Raw genomic sequence first — 21,783 nt, forward strand, 5'->3', positions numbered from 1 at the left:
CAGAGCTCCCTATCTACCTTTGAACAAACAAACCCCTCCCTTCTTTAAGCTGCAGTCTTTGAGCAGCTCATTATCAGGGGCTTCTCAGTGGAATGGTAATTAGTTTTAGCAGCTCCTCTTATATTCTGCAGGATCGGGAAGTGCTAAAGTGGCTTCATATTCTTGTTTAATGCCAGAAACCGTAAACCAGGGGTGGCCAATACGTCGATCGCGGTCTACCAGTCAATCCCCTGTGGATTTCTGGTGGACCATGATCAAGCCAGGGATGCGGAAGTGCTGCATGAATGCGCGCGTACGCTGCATCCCCTATGTACGCATTCACGCCGCACTTCCGCATTCCGCGTCAGTCTGGTCAATCGTGACCGGACCGAGTCTGGCCATCCCTGCCGTAAACATTTCCTAATTAAAACAACAGGCAAAATGTATGTTCCGCGCAAGTCCTATTCACTGAGCTGATGTGGAAAAGGGATGTATATTGGATTCCTGGTGGAATAGCACTGGGTAATACAACCCCTACCTCCCCCTTAGTGTCCCTGATCCCTGCCAGATCGCTCTCAGGGAGGGGGGATCTCTCTATAGCCATAGAGGAAGCAGAGCCTGGGCCCCCTTGACTGTTTCAAGTTTCCGATTTACATCAGCTACCTGGCAGTGGTTTGAATTGGAGACTGGAAGACAAATAGGAGAGGGCCTGAATAGAAAGAGAACTCATAAGAAGTAACAAGAACAATAAACTTTCAACTGATTTTTGGCTGCTGGGGTCAGTGACCCCCCATCCCCTCTGAGAGTGGAAAAAACAATTTCAAAATCTAAAAAAAATAATGAAGACCAATTGAAAACTTGCAATGAATAGGCCATTCTATAACTTTCCTGCTGTTACTGCAGGATACCTGCCTTTTCCTTCAACCCATTGCCTCAACAAACATCAGGTCAGCGCAGCAGATTTTCTTTTGATTTCTGTATTTTTTTTACTTAAATGAATAAATTACAAAAGTTAAGTGCATTTTTTTTTTAAAGTAACAAGTCCCCCAAAATATAGAAACCTCAACTGTAACATTGTCCGATGATATAATCCATGAATACAGATTAAAAAAAAAGCATGATATTCTTCTCATTTGGAATTTCTGACCTTTGTGATAGTTAAAAACATTGAGTCCCAATGGTTATTGATTGTCTGTTCCACAGTATGGCATTTGTGCAGCTACGATAGTCATTCCCTATCTCTCCTGCGGGTGGCGCGGTTATGGCCGCCCCGGGACAGGTGACATGCAGTGTTCTGATTATATAGCATCAACACTAGTCTCCTTGACTGTCTGAGAACAACAGCACCATATTGGTTTCCATATTCATTTGTTCTCCTGGAAAGCTTTCCAGCCAATCCGCTGCTAAGCCCATTTTGGCAAAAAGAAAGCGTGCCACTCTATATATGGATATGTACTATTGTTCTTTGCTATGCATGTGGCGTAAAGCGTGTCCGTGTGGCAGTAGGAAAAAATATATATATGTATAAAGATTCATTGCTGGCGTGTTTCAGGTGTTCCGCAAATGGCTTCCTGTAGTCTTCGGCGTAGGACTGGAGCGAATAAGTGCGGTGGTCAGGTCTTCGCTCAGCGACATCTCTTTGGAATCGAGCAGTTGGAACTCGGCACAGAAGAGAAGGAGATGTAAGTACAGGGTGTTCAGGTGTGGGTGCAACTCCAGGTTGACCACCGTTTTATAATGGCTCGTGTAGATGTGCCCCAGAAGGTGGAAAAGAAGCCGGAAAGTCTTTTGTATTGATGGCCGGAATGTCTTTGGGAATTCTTTACCTGTAAAATAATCACAGATAATAAACAGATGAGGAAATATCTTTTGATTGGATGATGGTTTTGGGTCACTAAGGAATGCACCAACTACATGGTTTCCTTAATTGATGTGCTGCTCACTAGGCCATAGCAGATATATTCCATTTTATAGAACAACTCATGGACCTAGTAAGAAGTCAGCATGGGATTTGTTGACCCTTAGGGGTGACCGTGACAAATTTGGACCTACTGCCCCCCTGCAGGTATTGCCCCTACTTAAAGGAGAATATTTGGAGGAGTAGAACTATAATGTATTTTTAATAAGGATTTCTCCCATAGCAGCACCTGTTTCTACCACCTACATGATCTGGCAGGTTCTCAGATGATTTGCAAGTCACTGGAAGGGCGAGTGATAGGTATGCAGATAATGAGACTGCACGCTAGCCATCAGATGCAGAGGACCATATCCAGGGTTGGACTTAGCTCTTGGGACACCAGGAAAAAAAACCTGTAGGTCCCACCGCCCCAGACCCGATCCCAATCTAGTGCTCCCCTCTGCCCTCCCTTCCTTGATTGCGACAAAGTATAAGGTACGCAGACAGGGGGATGAAAGGGGCTGGCAGTGGGTGAGAGGGTGGGTGGGGGCTCCTGAGGGAATGTTTGGGCCCCTGGAGTAGCAGCCACCCTGGGCCTTGAACGCCCAGTCTGACCCTGACCATATCATCTGTGGGCACGAATAGATACTGGTACACATAAAGGCAACTGGACAATTTATTTCAAGCAGTTTGCATAGGGGGGCAACAAGGGGGGGCACCAGTTAGCCATTGCCCAAACTTGATAAAAATCCTGTATCTCAGTTGGTCTATTGCAGCCTGAAACAGCTGAAGACTGAATTTCTGCTCAGTATGGCAACTATTCATTTATTCAGTGGAAAGATCAAAAGTTCTAGGAGTAACTACTACTATCAGGGTGCACCCAAAGGCAACTATTTTAATGCTTAAAGCTAATGCCACACAGGGCTGATTCTTGCCCCTCTAAAAAACACAGGCAAAGAATCAGTCCCTCCGTTGGCATCAGCTTTTTCCCCTTGTAGCTCCAATTTGGTTCTTGCTGTTTGTGCCAAGAGCATAAACAATCAGAACAACAGAAAGGCAGCCATACAATGTGTGGCCCCCTTGATCTTCATATTTTCTGCCATTGGACCAATCAGTCAGATAGCATACACGATCAGACTGTGTAAACATGGCCATACAGGTTGTGATCCGCTCATTGGGCGACCTAAGGTTGGCAAGGCGTTGTCGGACAAAGGGATAGCATAAACAAGCTGATGTGGTCCCCGATCCGATGGAAAATCAAACCTGTCCAAACAAGATCTGGCCCATCATGGTGCCCATATATGGGTAGATAAGCTGTGAAAGTACTCTGAAGGACCCGAATCGGCAGCTGAAATCTACCCATGTATGGCCACCTTAGGCCCGCCTTAAAAAACCAATGAGAAGATTAGAAACTCACAGTGCTTTGTCGGAACCAGATCCTCATCTGTCAGGATTTTCTGAATGATGCTGGCAGCGTAGTCTGCGTACTGTGGGGCTGAACACTTCTTCTTTCGTCCTTTCTCATCCGTCCACTGGTATTGGCTGAGGATGCAAAAACATAACCATAAATCCCCAGTGATAGCTCTCTACCAGCTAATCTTAGATAAGTGCTGAAACATAAGCTAATAGGAAAGAGACACTGTCATCACATATTTGCCTCCTTTTATGCTCCCCATTGGATTTCTGTTTGAGTTAGTAACAGTGTTCTGTTATATTCTATTCCATACAACGTTAGTGGGTATTTAGCAAAGAGTATTCGGTCCTACTTCGTCTTTTTCTGAATACTTAGTGCTTGGGCAAATGGAGTCCAAAACCTAAAACCCATATACAGTTGTGTGATGTTATATTACATACAGTATCTACTCTCTCATTGGACTGCAATATGTGACGGAACTGTCCATTTACAGTACGTAGTAGGGATACATCGAATCCAAGATTCAGTTCGGGCAAGATTCTGCCTTTTTTGTCAGGCAAATCCACGTGCTCGCCCCAAACCGAATCCACATCCTTAAAATCACGGGACTTTTTGTCACATAAACACGGAAGTTGAACATTTTTCACTGCGTGCTTTTGTTTAACCCTTCCACAACCTTTTCAAATTAGGATTCACATTTAGTTCAGTTTGGATTCGGACGTCAATTTTGTTCCTGAGATCTACACAATAACCGGGAACCTGGGGAGGTAGGAATCATGGCGCTTGCATTTTGTGCCAGAACTGTGCATTCTACGATCTGTGGCACATAAAGGAGTTATTGGTTTGTTTTCATACTGTTTTTTCATTAAAAGTTATTTACAGATTTGAAGCAGCCCCTGGTGTTACAGGATTCATTTGATTCCACCCTGCTCTGCTAAATATGGGATGTGTAGTTCCTATGCAGCCTAAACCGGTTTTTATTGCTTCACACCTCTTTGCCTGCATTGTCTGACCTAGTGAAGTGCACATTCCTGTGCAACGTACCTGAACGTTATAAAACTGCTTTCTCCTGCAAATGCTGGCCTGGCCAACACATCTACAGTTACATCCCTCTGCTACTGAAATGTGCCGCTCTTTGGCTTTTGCCTGCCAAAAAGGCCGGTTGCAACAGGGGGGCTTCCATGTGGTGCGTAAAGATGGCCATACGTAGGCTGATAAATGCTGCTGACTTGGATGGAGTCTGCAGCTTATTGGCCTACGCATCTCTCCCTCCCTGTGGCCTGCTCACTCAATACCTGGCCTGAGGTGCATGGCGTATTTAGGTTCAGTGTAGTCCTAGGTACCAGTCCTCATTCCGCCCTTGTCCCCCCATGCAGCAATTGATTTAGGTCCATGAATTCAACAGGGACTGGGGAGTGATTTTTCTATTACCATATAGGTACCCACTGGCCACCCACCTAAAGCTGCCACCAAATGGCAATCTGTGGATTCAGGTAAATACCAGTGGGGCTGCTGTAAGATGCCATAGACACTCACTATTTACTGGGCTGCTAGGGGGCTGTTTGGGCCTCTCTATGCTTGAAATGCCAGGGCCTATCTTAAATCCCAGTCTGGGCCTGGCTGACACCCGAGGCCCACAGGTGCCTATAAGATAGATACAGCTCTGCCAAGCAGAGAAGACTATCCACGACCTGATGAACTACTCAAAGGGATTATCTAGCAATGTCTAAACGAACCCGCTTATATTGGCCCCACAAGTAGGCTAATAGGCTGCTGATTGACCAATATCTGCTATAATATCTAGACATGGGATTATTGAAGACCCAAAAGCATGTATTGTGTTTCAAGTCCATACCCCATTATTGCTACAAGGTGACATTATGATACTTATAATAGAGCTTTAAAGGGGATGTAAACCTTGCCTAATAAACAAAAGTCAGACCCACCGGTGCAGAGAACTGAAAAAGACCAGACAGATACTGCTCTCTATAACAATCTAGAAATAGTTTAGAATTTGGGTTATTGCACTGGGAATCGCATTTTCCTTCACTATGCAATATTTTATTTTGGTGTTTATTTGCCATTTAAACAGGTGCCTGTTTTGATTCTAGTTGTATCCATGCTAAAAGCACTGCGGCCCCCCCAGCATGATCAGATCTTGGCAGCCCATGACTTGCCGTGCATGACAGCTGCTCTAATCCGCTCTATACATTTCGGTGCCAAAGGCACTCCTGTTGCTAACGACCCACCCACCTTGCAACAAGAAAAGGGAAGTTAATTCAATGCACTGAACTCATCTCATTAGATCAGCCTGAGATTAAAGGCTAAATTCAGCAAGCGGGTGCGGGTGTCAGCCTTTTCAGCAGCAGCGAGCGAGTCGGGCAGCAGGTGCATGTACGGCTAATTATAATCCCCTGGGCTGCCCTCAGCTGCTTTTGTGTATACAGGTTACATGGCAACGTTGTGTCAACAAGGCTCCCTTTGCACGGCTGCTTGAATAAAGAAACCCTGGAATTCCCACCACCCAACTCCCCCCTGTTGGAGCGGGTAAAGCCATGGAAGCAAGAGTAATGACATAGGTATCCCAGGCTTCTCTTCAACAACAACATGAGCTCCCTTCACCTAAATGTATTTCCCATCAAACACATTTGGAGGCTATTTGAGAAGCATTCGATCAGCCATGGAGGCATAAGGTTCATTTAAAACCTGTCACCCACACATAAATCCTTGTATAACAAAAACTAAACATGAAACCCAAATTCATTTTTTTATTTAATCATCCATAAATGTATTAAAAAATCTGAGCTGTCAATCATATATTGCCTGCCCCGCCTCTGCATAGAGGCGGGGCAGGCAATATATGATTGACAGCTCAGATTTGTAATTACAATTACTTTCACCTTCCATTCCACACTTCCTAGATATCACCAAGATGGCGCAATTACAAGATTTTGGGGTTATACAAGGCTTTCCTCAATAACAGCATTCACAAAATGGCACCTGCCTACTTGCTGTGATTGTGAATCCCGAAGACTGAAGGAAATGCAATTTAAATTATTTATATAGCGTATTTTTTTGCTAAACTAACATTATAGAAAAGGATATATAATTATTATATGCGCTTGGCTCCGTCAGGGGGGAATGTATGAAAACTATAGTGTATCAATAGGGCACAGGGGGGCATTACTTATCCATAGATTTGTATTGATTCCGGCACGACCATGGGTTCTCTGCCAAAGACGCTGATGAAACAGTGACCTCTAGTGGTCACTCACCGAGCAAGAGGGGCAAAACACTAACTATTAACCCTTTACGTACAGCTTTCTTTTGGTAATGTAGAGTCTATGGTGGCAGGCAGTTACGTCGGCACTAAAGATTCTAGGGCGGATGGCACTTAAAGCTGTAAAGGATGGAACCTTTCCAATACAGCAGTAATCGGCCATCCTGACATTCCATGTGAAGCTGTAATTTCCTGCCTGCAGCCAGTTTGTTTATCTCCTCTAATGGCTCCAGCACTTACCTTCCTGTTACTATATAGGAGCTAATGATGACATTGTATAGCAGGAAGATGTTCATTATATTCTTGGCAAAGTGAGGTAAACTATCTCTAAAGGTTATGGGTCACTTTGCCTTTAATAAACATTGCAGGGCCTCAGTTACGCCATAAACATTCAGTTCCCCCCCTGGGGGGTATGTTGCACAACCCCTAGTGTGATTTAAATAGCCCGATGCCCTATGAATGTTCTTTAGTTGACCTCTGAGCAATAAAATACACTTTGTTGTTTCTCAGCTATAATGGCAGGGGATGCTGGGAGTTATTTTTTTTTTTAGCCACAGCACAAGAGCTGGTTGGTTGGAGAAATATATTGATTTATTGGAAAACAGTTAGTCCTTTCTTTGGAAATGGCTATAAATTCATAGGAGATATTGCAGTACATCATATGTCTACAGCAGGCCCTCCAGCTATTACTGAACTTGCCGACTGTCTGGGAATGTGGCAGCTGTAGTTCAACAACAGCCAGAGGGTCATCAGTTTTACCCACACTCATTCCCTCAAAGGGGTCAGCGGCCTGTACATCTACATTCGTTTTATGGAAGCGCCACGGAATTGTCAGCCTTCCGCTAAGTACTACTACTACAATTCCCAATCTCAGCTCATATGCAGGAGGGCTACAGATTTAAGAATCTCTCTTTGTATTACAGGTCTAATTGGCTTGTTCACCTTTGTGTTAACATTTAGTATGATGTAATATTTTGAGACAATTTGCAATTGGTCTTCATTTTTTATTATTTGTGGTTTTGTAATTATTTTGGAATTTCATCAGTTATCTGGTTGCTAGGGTTCAAATTACCTTAGCGACCAGGCATTAATTTTAATGAGAGACTGGTATATTTATAGGAGAGGCCGTAAACAAAAGGAAAAGTAATAAAAAGTAACAATAACACTAAAATTATAGCTTTGCAGAGCAGTTGTTGTTGTGTGGCTGCTGGGGTCAGTGACCCCCCATTCGAAAGTTGGAAAAAGTAAAAATGATAAAAAATAAATAATGAAGACCAATTGAAAGGTTGCTTAGAATTGCCCTGTCTATGACTAAAAGATAACTGAAGGGTGAACCACCCCTTTAATACAGCTCTGTGTATGTAAATCAATATTGGTGCTTTTTTTTTTTCTTTTTGTCACTGCTGTAAATAACAGGGGCATAGCCTCCTGTGTGAGTCACCTGGGTGCCTACTACTAACATAACGTATGAATTAGAAGTTCTATTCAGTGTATGTATGTTCCGAAACCACAGCTTTACTTACATGGACCAGGCTTTCATGGTTGGACACGACGATATTGTGCAGAATTCGGAAATGGCACCGTAGAAAAGGCTCACGTGGTTATAGAAGGCAGAGGCTGCAATGGAAAAATCAACAAATGAATCCAAATGCAATACAATAAACAATGGCTGTCTGACCACTGAGCAAACTGGACTTTATTCAAGGTCTACTGCCATAATGGGTCATCCAGGTAGGCACCCAGCCTGGGGACTGTGTCTACTAAATCCTGCCAAAGATATTTCACTGCTTGCCAGGCTGGAAGGAGGATGTACCCTAGCTGTGCCAAGCTATATAAAATACACAAGAGCCATGAATATCCTGTATATCAGGGGTCCCCAACCTTTCTTACTCGTGAGCCACAGTCAAATATAAAAAGACTTGGGGAGCAACACAAGCACCATAAAAGTTCATGGAGGAGCCAAATAAGGGCTGTGATTGACTATTAGGCAGCCTCTATGCACCCTATCAGCTTACAGGGGCTTTATTTGGTAGGAAATCTTGTTTTTATTCAACCAAAACTTGCCCCCAAGTCAGGAATTCAAATATAACTACCTGGTTTGGGGGCACTGAGAGCAACATCCAAGGGATTGGGAAGCAACATGTCGCCCCTGAGCCACTGGTTGGGGATCACTGCTGTATATGATATTCTTATAAATGGTGCTAAGTGATGCCATCAAATATAAACAGAGCTTAGTGATGTCATTTCTGTCACATACTGGAACTTGTATGCTATAATAAATAATGTAACCCCTGTTGTAAAATATTAGGATATTAGTAGTCACCTTGGAATTCCATGACCTGCATAAAAGCACTCAGCCTTGTAATTTATATTATTCACTATATATGGGTATATTGTGAATAATATGGGCAATTATATTTATCCTTTTATTTATATAATGTCTGGGAATTCTAAAGCAGTATAGCAGCAGGTTGGTCCTCTAGCAACTTCTGACTACTAAGTGGTATCCAGTTCTCCTTGCAAGTCATGGGTGTCAGACAGAGAGGAGCGCACCTATTTGTGCAAACTGGTGATTCGGGTTCCAGGGTTCACAATGCGGCACTGGGTCTGACAGTGATTTGTGGTGGTTTGGATGCTGAGTCACAGCCAATGAACTCAAATGAGGTGTCTCCAATCAGAGCAGATCAATCACATGTAGTGACAAGCCGTGAAATGAGTTCTTTAGTTACACACAGGTACATGGCATTAATGCCTGCTTTCTTTTGGTGGGTGTGAAGTGGGCACAAACTACTACTTCTGGGATTTTTCTTTCCTAGAAGCTGGTTTCAGAGCCTGCTTTTTTTATTCCAAATGATTCCACGCTGGCGCCTTTTTACCCCTGTCCAAATGACGCCAACTTCGAGGCCTTGTATGAGCAATGAGTGCCTATTATGTCTGCCGCTTGTGATACACAATCGCTAACAAAAACACAGACTCCCGTTCCAAAGCCAAAAAAGAAAAACCACACGGGGAAGAAGAATGCGGCTAAGGAGCTGGATGGGAGTAAAATCCTGTTCTCCTTCTGTCTTTAACCGCTGAGCCACATAAAAAACACATGCTGAGCTTCCTCTGAAATGGGCCCATTCTGCAAGGAAGGAACTTCTGTTTTATAATTAAAGGGAAGCGTAAGCCAAAAAAATGCCATGACTCCTACACCTATAAATATCCCTGCCCCTGATAACGGCAGTATAAAAATGATTCCTGCAGTGTAGTAGAGAAAAGCATTTAAGAAAAACACAGTCTATCTCATCTATCTATCTATCTATCTATCTATCTATCTATCTATCTATCTATCTATCTATCTATCATCTATCTATCTATCTATCTATCTATCATCTATCTATCTATCTATCTATCTATCTATCTATCTATCTATATGTCTATATAAGTGTTTACTCACAGACAGGCTAAGAGACCAATTTTACAAATCCAGAGGTACACATCCAAGCCACACAATACAGCCACTGGATATTTTTCTATTGATTTTGCATGTTTTCTATTCAAGGAATCTCCAAGGTTTGGGTTTTCTAGCCATTTCTAAACTACAATTCCCAGCATGCCTCAACAGATGGCTGAAAGACAACAACAGAAAGAACCTCTCAAGAACCACAAGAACCTCTATGGAATGATAAGCAGACTACTAGAAAAAGCACTTTTCTGTTCTGGACACATGATTATAGGCCATAAGAAATCAAGGTCTAGGGGCAGAAGAGGCATATGCCTAGGGGAGAATGTGGGGGTGCTAGGGACATACCCCTTAGTTCTGGCACTTCTGTAACTCAGCCAGGAGCTCATTAAGCTGCCGCACATTGGCATGTGTGTTGCATGCATTGCAGAGCGAGGGTTGTTGAATGGTGGAGAAATGCTGTGGGGGTGCATTGGGGCACCCATATCTTTGGGCCTGCCACTGTATGTGCTTATATGTTGCCAAATTGCCCCACTTCAGTCACCCATAGACAAATCAATCTGTGGGTTCAGGCAAATGCCAGAGGGGCTGCTGTAAGATGCCATAGTCACTATTTATTGGACTGGTGGGGCTGTTTGGCCCTCTGTGTATTTGAAATACCAGGGCCTATTTTGAATCCCAGTCCAGACTTGAATCCGGCAGTAGATAACAACCTGGGTGGCAACAGATACTTAAAATTGACTGCAAAAATGTGAACATTTGCGTAAGAAATAATCAATATGTGCGTTGACAGCCACGGCAGGCAATAACAAAGGTTGGGCCCTGTAACATAACTCAGTTATTGGTAAGCCTGGAAAATGTCACAACGTGCCTTAGTGAATCAGCGCCGGAGCTTCGCCTTGGTCTCTGCATCAACAAAACCTCAAGAGAACCTGTGCCGTTTGCATGTGACAGTTATATAAAGCATAATGAGCACGGTCCAGAAGCTGGCAGTGACAGACGGGGGCCAGTTAGGAATGCCAACATAAACATTCCACATCAGTCCCCCCCATCACCCCTAGTGACTGTAATTTACAGGGCATTTACTATGCCTTTCAGTAGAAAGTGATGACAGGTGGGAAAGGCTGTTTGGCCACTGCGGTTCTTCCTTAGCACGCTGCCCCAGTCAAAGCGCTCGCTGCTCCATAGCCCTAAGGTATTAACAGCTGATAATACAGGCCGCCAACATTAGCCTCAGTGCTCAGTGTGCAAGTCAGGGGGCAGCAGTACCCTGTGTCAGAATAATAACTAACTTACATCTGATATATCAGACTGGCTGTACGCCTAAAGAGAAGCTTGATTGGGCCTCCTAAAACTCCAAACTGGAGAGCTGCTGCACAAAAAGCTAAAGAATGAAAAAAAACCCCACAAATAATAAAAAAAAGAGAAACCAGTGCAAATTGTCTCAGAATATCATTCTCTACATCAGCGGTTCTCAACCTGTGAGTCGGGACCATCGGAAAACACATATTTCCATTGGTCTTAGGAACCGAGACACCGCTCCTCTATGGTTGGGGGTCACCACAACATGAGGAACTGTATTAAAGTGTTGGGGCATTAGGAAGGTTGAGAACCACTGCTCTACATCATAGTAAAAGTTAAATTAAATGCAACCCACCCCTTTAGGGCATAAGGCCTGCAACCAAAACCTTGCACATACTCTACATTATAGGCCATAGATACAGGGCAATTGAAACCAGTTCTACCAGGAATGTGTTCACAATAAAACACTTTTTACAACACAGCTTGTGTAAAAGGTTTACGGCCCCAAAACGCCTGCTCCCTTTTATGCACTGCTGTTCCTCCAGTGACACCCAAGGTGGGGCGATATTATATTTAGCGAGAAAAACCTGCCCGTGGCACACAGATGAGGCTGCAAAATGAAATGGCTCCCCGGTAGTTTTTGGGCTTTATATATTACGTGCATGGAGCGGTGCCAGCAATGAAGCTTTTCAGCATAGTGGAATATTCGCTGCATGGTTTGCACAGCAGCCATTTCATTTAGTACGGTTATCAAACGTGTCACGCCATAAATAACAGAAGGCAAAAATCATTGTGAGAGCTACAAAAGCTTATTCAGTCTGCAGCTACCAGATGGTTTACAGCAGCAAGCATACGGCAAAGACTCCATACATTTGGACTGCTGAACTGATTATGGGGCATTTATCAGTTTTAAATCATTGTGACATTACCCTGCACTATAATGGAAAGCTAAAAACCCTGCACTTGGAACTACTTTGTCATAAAATCACATGGGTTTGGGCCTAATACTGGCCCCAGGCTTGGCTGGCGTTTACTGGCTTCTATACTGATGACAACCCTATATGATATCTAAAGGCACCCATCTATGGGGAGAAACCCCATTTGCTGTGTACAGGCCTCAATAAATGCCCTGGTCAATAGCTGTTTGGGGGTTTAGTCAAAAAAATGACCAGGCCAGATGTAAAATCCTGTTGGCCAAGTACTGCCATGGGCTCTGGGTGCAGTTTTGTGGCAACAAGACTAAATGGGCACCACGTGTCAGTAGCCAATAACCATCCACATATCAGGAGTAGTAGTTTAGCCCCTTTCTCTAGAGGTAGAGCATATGCATTAATAAAAGCTTCTAGAGCTTATCAGAACCAAATATAAAAACCAAACCCCCCACTGACTTTACTAAACTTTTGTCATGGTTTAAAATATAATATTTTGTAGAAACCTTTGTGAATATAATAAATACATGTTCATATAAGGTAAGTTTGTAATACAGCTGTAGTGACCCTTTCAGAGCCACCAGGATAACGTACCATTGCTGGCAAGCCACTCTTCCACATTTAGACCTTTCGGCAATGCTACCAGCATCAGGATATCGGCATCCACTATGCGGGCTGCTGTGTATCGAGGTTCCAGGTATATCTTCTCGGGCTCTATGCCCTTCTTCTCCCTTTTGTCCTTATTTATGGACTTGGTCCTGGAAGAAAAGTGCAATTAGACCTTGATGAATTTGGGTTTCATCTGGCGACAATGTTAAGAAGTATCTGCAGGAAATAGTAACAGAACTTTTCCAGGCACGAGCAGTGGCAAGAACCATCCTTGTCCATCCTTTACTGAACCTGGTAAATACTGTAGACTAAAGGTACATACACAGGCTGCCAATTGGGGTCCTTTAGACTGATTTGGCAGCTTATCTGCCCCTGTATGGGGCCCCCCAACAAGCCTCCCTGATTGATATCTGGACAAAAATTGGCAAGGTGTCGATCGGGCAGGTTTGATCTTCCCATGAAATCGGGGACTGCATCGACTTGTTGGTACGATAGCCCTTATACCCATCCACCTTAGGTGGGCATATTGGAAGACGATCCGCTCGATTGCCGAGGTTGCTTAATGTGTATGGCCACCTTAAGACACTGAGAAGTTTATTCTGATCAATGGTAACTGCTTCTGTGTCTATTTTATGAACCCGGGAAAGTCATTCAGTGGGGTAAATATTCAAAACAATGAAACAGGCCCTCAAAATTTGAGATATTCGCTAACTACATTATATCTAGTGATATGAAATACTCACCGGTGCTTGTACCCCAGCAGCTTCCCCATTGCCTGAAACACCATTGTGTCCACTTGTACCAGGGGCCCAGAGCTGAACAATGAAACTGGTTTTTCTCTCTCTGCAAACCCAAAAAACCTGCAGGCGAAGTGGAAAAAAAAACATCAGGAAGCTTTTAATTTGCTTTGTGCCCTCCAGATGGGAGAAACCATGTCCTTGTCATGCAAATGACCCCACTGAAAGAGTGCCACCCTCCTAGAGACACGCAGGTCTGCCGGAGAACAAATGCACGCTTCATCTCTTCTGCTGTGAAAAAGTAGGAGCCATAACTGTTTGTTTAATATGGAAATGATCCATGCGTGGAACGAGAACAGAGATAATGTGAGACGGCCAAGGTTTGTCATCACAATCCAACCAGTCCCGGGCTTGCCGAGGATCCTGTCAGCAGAGTGGAAATGAAAAGCGTGCATTGTGTTTTCCAGCTCTTCAGCAAATGTGTATTGTTAGTGACGGGTGGGTCTGATTAATTAAATCTTGCACGCCACCCTGGCTTCTTGCTATTCACAGCCTGGGCCCAGAGCGCTCTCATCTACACCACCATTATTGTGACCCACAGCCAGTCATTGATGCCACTGAAGGCTGCAGGAACTGCCCTGCTGATTGAGCTCTTCTCCATACTTTTCAGCATCACCAAGGCTTTATATATGGATGAAGCTGCTGATAAAAAGCCTGAGGACTTTTAATTTAGTGCTGCTCTCATAGTTTTTACGGATTATGGGTCAGATAAAAAAGTTATTTATAAATACTGATGGGCAGGTCAACCCAAAATCTGCTGAAATCAGCCAACAAAATGAGATTAAGGGGGTGATTTTAATTGTTTTTAGAAACAAAATGCCTGAAAATAGTTAAGTAAGCCATATGCTTGGGCTGCCTGTCATTGAAATAAATAGCAACTGCCTACGACAAGGCCAATTGTTCCCATCTAGAGGTGAGAGGTGGCTGCTATCTACATCTGGTGCACAGGGTCCCAGACTGGCCCATCGGGATACTGGGAAAGTGTACCAGGAGAAAACCCTTTGGGCCTCAGTCCTGTTGGGCCCCACCGGCCCAAGCATACCGGTAAGCTGTGTGGTGCATCAGTGGAACACTGGGGGGGGGGGGGCAGAATGCATTGCCAATAGTTATCTGCACTGGCACCAATATTCTTGGCGAGCTGTGGGCCCTTAGCTGGGAACTGTAGGGTGAGGCTGGAGTGGGGGGCCCTTTGCTTGGGTTTCCTTGTGGGTCCAGCCTTCTCCAATCCAACACTAGGCCAGGTCCTGCTGCCAGCCAAGTTCAGGAAGATTCAAACTAAATTAAAGATGGCCATGTATTCCACTGTAAAATGCACAGTGATCTTTAAGTTTTCCCCAGAGCTGCAGCCTGATTTGGGTTGCCACCTTTCCCCCTCATGAAAGGCGGGCAGTGACATCACAGGGTAGGGACAGTGATGTCATGGGGCAGTGACATCACAACTGATGTCCTAATTTGGAAAACTGCACAGGCAGTTTTTAATAAGTGGCAACCCTTGACAGGGAGAGTGTAAATAGCTGTGTGGTACAGATCAGTGGGGGGAGAAAGGGGAGAAAGGGGACAAAGTGGGTGGGCAGTGGTGGGCCCTGAGTACGCCAGTCCAACACTGCTGGTGCGCCATAGGTGTCCAAATCCTGCAGTGATGTAAACAATGGATTTCCAATAGGAATAAGATTGCTGAGTCTGAACACAATATCCATTGACCGTGGCTTAGGGCTATAATAAATAACATAATATCACTGCATTAGGTGGCTATTTCTGCTCCTTGCAATGCAGCATTGACATCAAAGGTCAATATAAGCACTCTGTAAGCACTTTTATACATAATCTGTATGTTCACTGTATCCTCCCATTTATTGTAGAGCACTGTGGAATATGTTGGTGCTTTATACATTTGTTCTTATCCAGGGTCGGACTGGGGGGTGCAGGACCCACCAGGGCTGCCGACCCAGGGGCCCTGCAGATGTCCCCACCGGCCACGTTCAGCAGATATTTCCCGGTGTCCCGGCGGCCCAGTTCGACCCTGTTCTTATCATAACAATAATAAATATATATATATACAGTATGTATACACACAATCCTTATGTTCTTATTATTCTTATAGACACAATGTACATGGGAAACACTGAGCAAAGACAAACCACACACATTTGTACTAAACCTGCATGCGTAAGCCTTTTCCCCAACCACATTTGGCCTATAAAAAGTTCCTATTTTTAGTCATGTTTTTATCATTCACATGCAAAACCTTTCCCAGCCTTAGAAGGAACGTTCCAAGTGTGTATTTGTTAGACTTGAATACAGCGCAGAGTAAACACGGCTCCGTGCGTATTTACTCTCATAATACTCATACGACACATGACGCTGCTTGCAAGCTCTAAGGGCCACCTTTGTCAGTCCCTGCTTTTATAGATATATATAGCCTAATATGGCATTATTTAGAATGAATCCCATACTGCTGTTGGGCTTCTTTCTGTCTAAATACCAGTCCAGGAAGGAATTTACTCCCCCCAAAAAGAGGTTGAGTGTGACTGGGCCTGCTGCTCGGAGGCACAACTTGAAACAACTTTTTTTTGTAAAAGTTGTACTTGAGGAAATTACTTTTTTTTTCAGCCACTTAACAACAGCAGCTGGGGGATCATGGGATTTATAGTTTATTACAAGTAGAAGAACCAGAGGTTCAGCAGTGGCCAGTAGTAGTCCAATGAAATTCATAGAACTGCATATTTTCACCAAATTTGGGGTGTTTTTGGCTATTGGTAGCCCCTATGTGAACTAATAGCCTAAACAGGGTCAGACTGGGCCACCGGGAAAATACCCGGTGGGCCCCGGCGGCCCAGACCCGACCCTGTTGTTGCGTCCCTTGCCGCCAAAGTCCTCCCCTGATGTGTTTACAAACGCGCATTCAGGTGAGGATGCCCGGTGGGGGGTGGTAGGGGTGCACGCGGGGGCCCCTGCAGGGGCCCTGCACCCCCCAGTCAGACCCTGAGCCTAAAGGAGGTTCTGTATTGCAGTACGCCTGGTTTATATGCAACTACAACTTGCCTCCAAGTTAGGAATTCAAAAATTAGCACCTGGAAAGGCCACCGTGGAAAGGCTTTTGGGGGACATTAGTTGCCCATGGTAGCAGTGATTTAGCGCAGGCGACTAATCTCCCCGTTGGGGCGTTACCCTAAATGAGCGTACGGAGAACTTGCATTCATTACAGAGTTCTTCAAAACACTGAACAAGGCTGTGCAACAGGAAAACTATTCGTATTATTTCTACTGACCTCCTTGTATCTCTGATGAAACCATTGAATGGTAATTACCCGTGGGTGGGGGAATAGTAACCTTTCAAGGGCACAGCCCATGTGGTTTAGCACTAGATAGGCTTAGCCCTGTTTCCCTTTCATTGATATCCTGTTCACACCCAGTGTTCCAGCCCACATCACCAATGTCATCTCCTCTTTTGTTTACCTTTGATTAATCAACTTAGTTCCTGCTCTCTCTGTGACATGGGCTCAACTCTCTATGTGCAAACTGCTCCTCTCTTCTACCCCACTTCATTAAAGGGGAACTCCGGCTTCCAACCCAAAATTAGTTAAAGAGCCCCACACAACACAGAAACCCCTATTATACCAATCACTGTAATCTGTTCCTTCATAAAGTAGGAATAAATACCATTTTTATATGCTGAAATCCAGCTGCAAAACAGTCCTTCTGTTTCTGCATCATTTGAAATCCTGGCAGGGGAGGAGGGACTGAAACAAATGTAGTTACAAATTGTAACTATTTCTCAACAGCTTACAGACAGCATGCAGGACCTACATAACCCACAATGCATTGCACTGTGATGTTCCTTTCCTTATTAACATCACATGTGCAGGGAATTGTGGGATTGGGAGGATGCAGGCTGAAGGCAGGCTGAGGACAGGCGACTACTGTTACATTTTATTTGAGTCACAAAGTAGTCAGCCAGATCAGCAGGGGAACAAGGGGCGGGGCTTAGGGAACTGGTACAAACAATACTACAAATAATACTATAATATTATTTATACATGGCTATATTATTTAATCAATGTATATTCTTTAAATGAAGTTGTGTTTGGGTGTAGTTCCCCTTTAATATTATTATAAGAGTCAATTTGTAAAGAGCCACCATATTGCTCAGTGAGCTAGAGAAAAGGCAAACCGTATGAGGGACAGAAACACAACCATTATCAATGATGGAAGAAGCAGGCATGAGTTCAGAGAGCTCTTATCCTTTCAACGTATCCCCAAGGGACCCGTCATTGAGTATTAAAGATGCATTTGCCAACAGAATGAAGTGGAGATAGGCAGGAGTTGCTGAAAAAGGGAGAAGGATAATTATTTCCTGGGTAATGTTGGAGGATGAAGGGGGGTGCAGAGGATGAGGTTAGAAAGGGTAAAGAAGGAGACTCGGGGGAGAGGGGGTCTGACATAGATAGGAGATAGGTGCATTGAGGCTGAGGATGGAAATGCACTTTGCAAGGCTCTCCGTGCAACACCATTCAGTTCAATTCTAATGATCTGACTCTGCAAATTGTTGGCAAGGTCAAAGCCACCTTAGAGAGGGTAATAATATGATAAACCACAGCTGAATCGGCACTCCTAGGCGGCAGTTTGTAATTGACAAAAGCCAGACCACTCACAGGGCTTCCAACAGCAAGGAGGCCCCTTTATAGAAAGCCTATCCATCTCCTGATGATTACTCAGCCATTTTTTTGCATGAGCGGGTAACTTGTCCTTAATAGCGTTTCTATTTTACTTTATAGAGCCAAGACACAACCATAAAGCAATTTCTTTGACTCTGTGCTCTAGTTTTACTGTTTATTATACAATAAAAAGTATATTTGCATGTTACATGTCACACTTCCGCTAAATGGGCCATAGGGAGCACTTCGTTGAAGGCACTAAAGTTACTGCTAGGACATAATGGGCGTCAAGCATACAGCCAGCCAAAGTGTTTGGGTTCAACCTTGGCCTCGGAAGTCTGGGTTTATATTTGTTTGACTGCATAGACACAGATATTCGAGAGGTCAAGGGAATTGTCATTTGGTTATTGGCTCAGCAGTAAAGCAATCGGATCAGCTGATATACCCAGCAAGTAAGTAGCCTGATTGGGCACACATCTGCTATTTGGGAAGGTATTTTGCCTTCAAATGTTGCCTTTCTATTTCGCAATACTTGATTGTTTACATTGGCTTACTATGGAGTGGTTCTGTAATCACAAGTCAATCGCCAACTCCATTGAAACAAGATAGAACAATGTGTTTCAATGGGCAGATATTTGGAAACAATTCTATCAGAAAACACAGGCACTGTTTGGAACCTCATATTCTACTCAGCTTGCATTTAGTTAATGAGTTACCAGAATGTTAGTATCAGGCTCTGAGCATTATTGTAATCAGACGTGAAACAGGGCTGGTCAAAAACACCCCTTATAGTGATATATGGGACACACACACGGATGTGACATTGACGGACAGATCGACAATGACAAAGACTTTTTACAATGACAAAGGCTTCCTTTAGCAGGAGGTCCACTGGTTACTGTCAGGGTATAACCACTCTAGACACATGTAATGGTTGAAGCCCCTGCAACTCCACTACCATTTACAAAAACTGTAATAGCACCTATGCCTATAAGTAAGATGTTCTGCAAAGCACTCCCCTGCCTCTCAGGTTGGCCAGACTTTGCCTCTGGTCTTGGCCAGCATATGGTATCACTCTAGGTATTGGCACACACAGGCCTGGACTGGGATTCAAAACAGGCCCTGGCATTTCAAGTACATAGAAGCCCAAGCAGCCCCCCCCCCCCAGCCCAATAAATAGTGACTGTCTATGGCATCTGACAGCAGCCCCTCTGGCATGTACTGAATCCACAGTCCGAGCCTAGGCACAGTTGTAGTGATATGGCAAAGACATCTCTAACCAAGTCGGCAGCGCGTTTCACATTTTGCTGCATGTGGCAAATGAATAGGGGGCATTTGAGTCGATGCTGTTTACAGTTGTGGCCAAAAAGTCCCTTGTGCCAAATCCTTAAGTGTGTGCTATGGAACATGCACCAATGGAATGGGCTGTGATGAACCACCAAGTGGTTCTGCTGGTCTCTTCTTCTGGTAGAAGTGCCAGCCAGTTTGGTGTTTCCCTGGGCAAGATCAATTTAGCAGGTCCATATCCATGAGCAGGCATACACAAAGTCATTTCAATCAGTTTTTTTTATAAACAATACAGAAATTTTGCCCTAGACGTGCAAATGTTTTTGGGGCGACACGTACAGTCATTGTCTTTGGTACCTGAGAATTACAGCTAAGGGTGCGCACAAGAATGGATCCTCCTAAATATTGTCCCATTACCACAAATGGTTGGGGTAAACCATCAATTGCCTGCTAATAGCTTTCATTCTGTCACCACATGGCCTTAGTATCTTCTCACCACCCTTATCAGCCTTTCACCAACAACACTTAAGGTGGCCATACACGGGCCAATTCTACCTGCCGATATCGGGCTCTTAGACCTATTTGGCAGCTTATTGGCCCATATATGTGCACTGCATGTATGGGCCTGCCCGACCGATATTTGGCCTGAAATCTGATAGATATCGATCAGGCAGGTTTAAAAATGTATTCGGATCGGGGACCTCATCAGCTCCTTAATGCGGTCCCCGAACCGACTGCGCCTATACCCGTCGTTCTAATTCGATCGTTTGGCCCCAGGGCCAAACAACAGAATTAGCCTGAATTAGGCCAATATCGCCAACCTGTAGGGATATTGGGAGAAGTCTGCTCACTTAGCGACCTCGCCAAGCGAGCGGATTTAGCGTGTATGGCCTTTATTTCATTTCTTCCAAGTTCAATAGAACTCCTTGACTCCACAATAAAGCACAAATTCATTGTTATCATAAAAGAGCAGACATTAAATAAATAAATAAATACATAAATAAATAAATACTTAAATAAATAAAGGGTTCCTTGCACCTACAGCTAAACTACGATCCCTTTGAACCAGAGGATGATGGGAGTTGTAGTACAGCCTCAGCTGGAAGTCAGAAGTGCTGACACGTCTCCATGGTTTTTAGACCTGTCTATGTCAGGCAGAAGCCCAGATGGGCACCATTGTACGTCCCTGCTAGAAGACATTGGAAGCTCCCAGCATGGCTCAGGAGGAAGCAGATGGTTTCACAGGAACGTGCAGGAACCTGTCAGCGATGGCTGGAATCTCCGTCAGGTTATTGCTCCAAGCTCCATCCCTCTCCGCCTGTCTCAACCTGTCCCAGTGCCGGAGGGGGAATATGTGTTTATTGTGGGGGCACAAAGATATCCCATTCAGCATAAACACTGAGGGCTCTGTCTTTTATTCCTCTTAGTCTGACTTTTACTTTCCCCTTAAAGCCATGTGCCCTACAAGCGTGGCAGTGCCCCCTCACCTAAAGCATTTATAAAGCACCAACATATTCCGCAGCGCTGTACAACAGAAGGGTGCATACATCAGACAGACAAATACCGACCAATACAGGAGAGTTTCATGTCCATGATTGTGAGCGTCATTAGAGCTTACAAACATCAACGTGACAATCAGTGGGTTCACTTCTATCAAACTCATTTGTAGCCACTGAGACCTTTTTAGACAAAGTATTATCCTAACTGGTATCAGTTATTGGCTGGGCAATGTGAGCCCCACAGCCATGGTAGGCTCAGGTGAATGTATACGCTGCCCCATGTATTTCCTGGTGTTACTGTGCCTTTAACAAGAAGAATGCAACAAAGTGGAGCAAACTCACCTCTCGGCTCTTGCCTCTCGCCCCTGTGGCCCTGTGCCGGGGTCCCCCTAGGAAGGTAGTCCTTGCCAGCGACACACACACTCTAATCCACAACTTCTCAAGCTTTCGAATAAACACCCTGGCAGACAAAAGAGGTAGAACCTGCTTATCCAGGGACTGTAACAGCCCAGTCTACTCATCCTCTCCTCCCACTCTCTAGACCGGCCCCAACCTGACTGCAAATACTGGGTTTATTCAGTGTACACGGGCCAATCCCTGCTCAAGGCTATGTGTGTGTAGGAGGGCTTGTTCTGTGGCAACCAAGGAAGCATTATGTCACTTAGCATACAGGCGGCCCCTCTCCAGTGCA

At 44.4% G+C, this 21,783-nt stretch overlaps 1 protein-coding gene across 2 annotated transcripts; it reads right to left on the reverse strand.

The window, feature by feature from the left end:
• Positions 1–940: 940 nt before the first annotated feature.
• Positions 941–21,625, reverse strand: mob2.2 (Mps one binder kinase activator-like 2, gene 2). 2 transcript variants are annotated; one of them, XM_018095358.2, is made up of 7 exons: positions 21,435–21,625; positions 20,636–20,921; positions 13,599–13,715; positions 12,841–13,004; positions 8,094–8,187; positions 3,294–3,418; positions 941–1,805 (listed from the first exon to the last, which is right to left on the reverse strand). In XM_018095358.2, the coding sequence occupies exons 3-7, from the start codon at positions 13,640–13,642 to the stop codon at positions 1,528–1,530; spliced, it is 705 nt and encodes a 234-aa protein (XP_017950847.1). In that variant the 5' UTR covers positions 13,643–13,715; positions 20,636–20,921; positions 21,435–21,625; the 3' UTR covers positions 941–1,527.
• Between the last annotated feature and the right edge of the window lie 158 nt (positions 21,626–21,783).

The sequence above is a fragment of the Xenopus tropicalis genome, chromosome 7 (assembly GCF_000004195.4).
Source record: "Xenopus tropicalis strain Nigerian chromosome 7, UCB_Xtro_10.0, whole genome shotgun sequence".
Classification (NCBI taxonomy): Eukaryota; Metazoa; Chordata; class Amphibia; order Anura; family Pipidae; genus Xenopus; species Xenopus tropicalis.

What these genes read in the sequence shown, in the direction of transcription:
- mob2.2 (XM_018095358.2), bottom strand. Translation starts at nt 13,642, where the DNA reads ATGGTGTTTCAGGCAATGGGGAAGCTGCTGGGGTACAAGCACCG. An exon ending in AGAGTGGCTTGCCAGCAATG is followed by an intron (nt 8,188 to 12,840) that starts GTACGTTATCCT and finishes TTTCCATTGCAG; the next exon opens with CCTCTGCCTTCTATAACCAC. An exon ending in ACCATGAAAGCCTGGTCCAT is followed by an intron (nt 3,419 to 8,093) that starts GTAAGTAAAGCT and finishes TTGCATCCTCAG; the next exon opens with CCAATACCAGTGGACGGATG.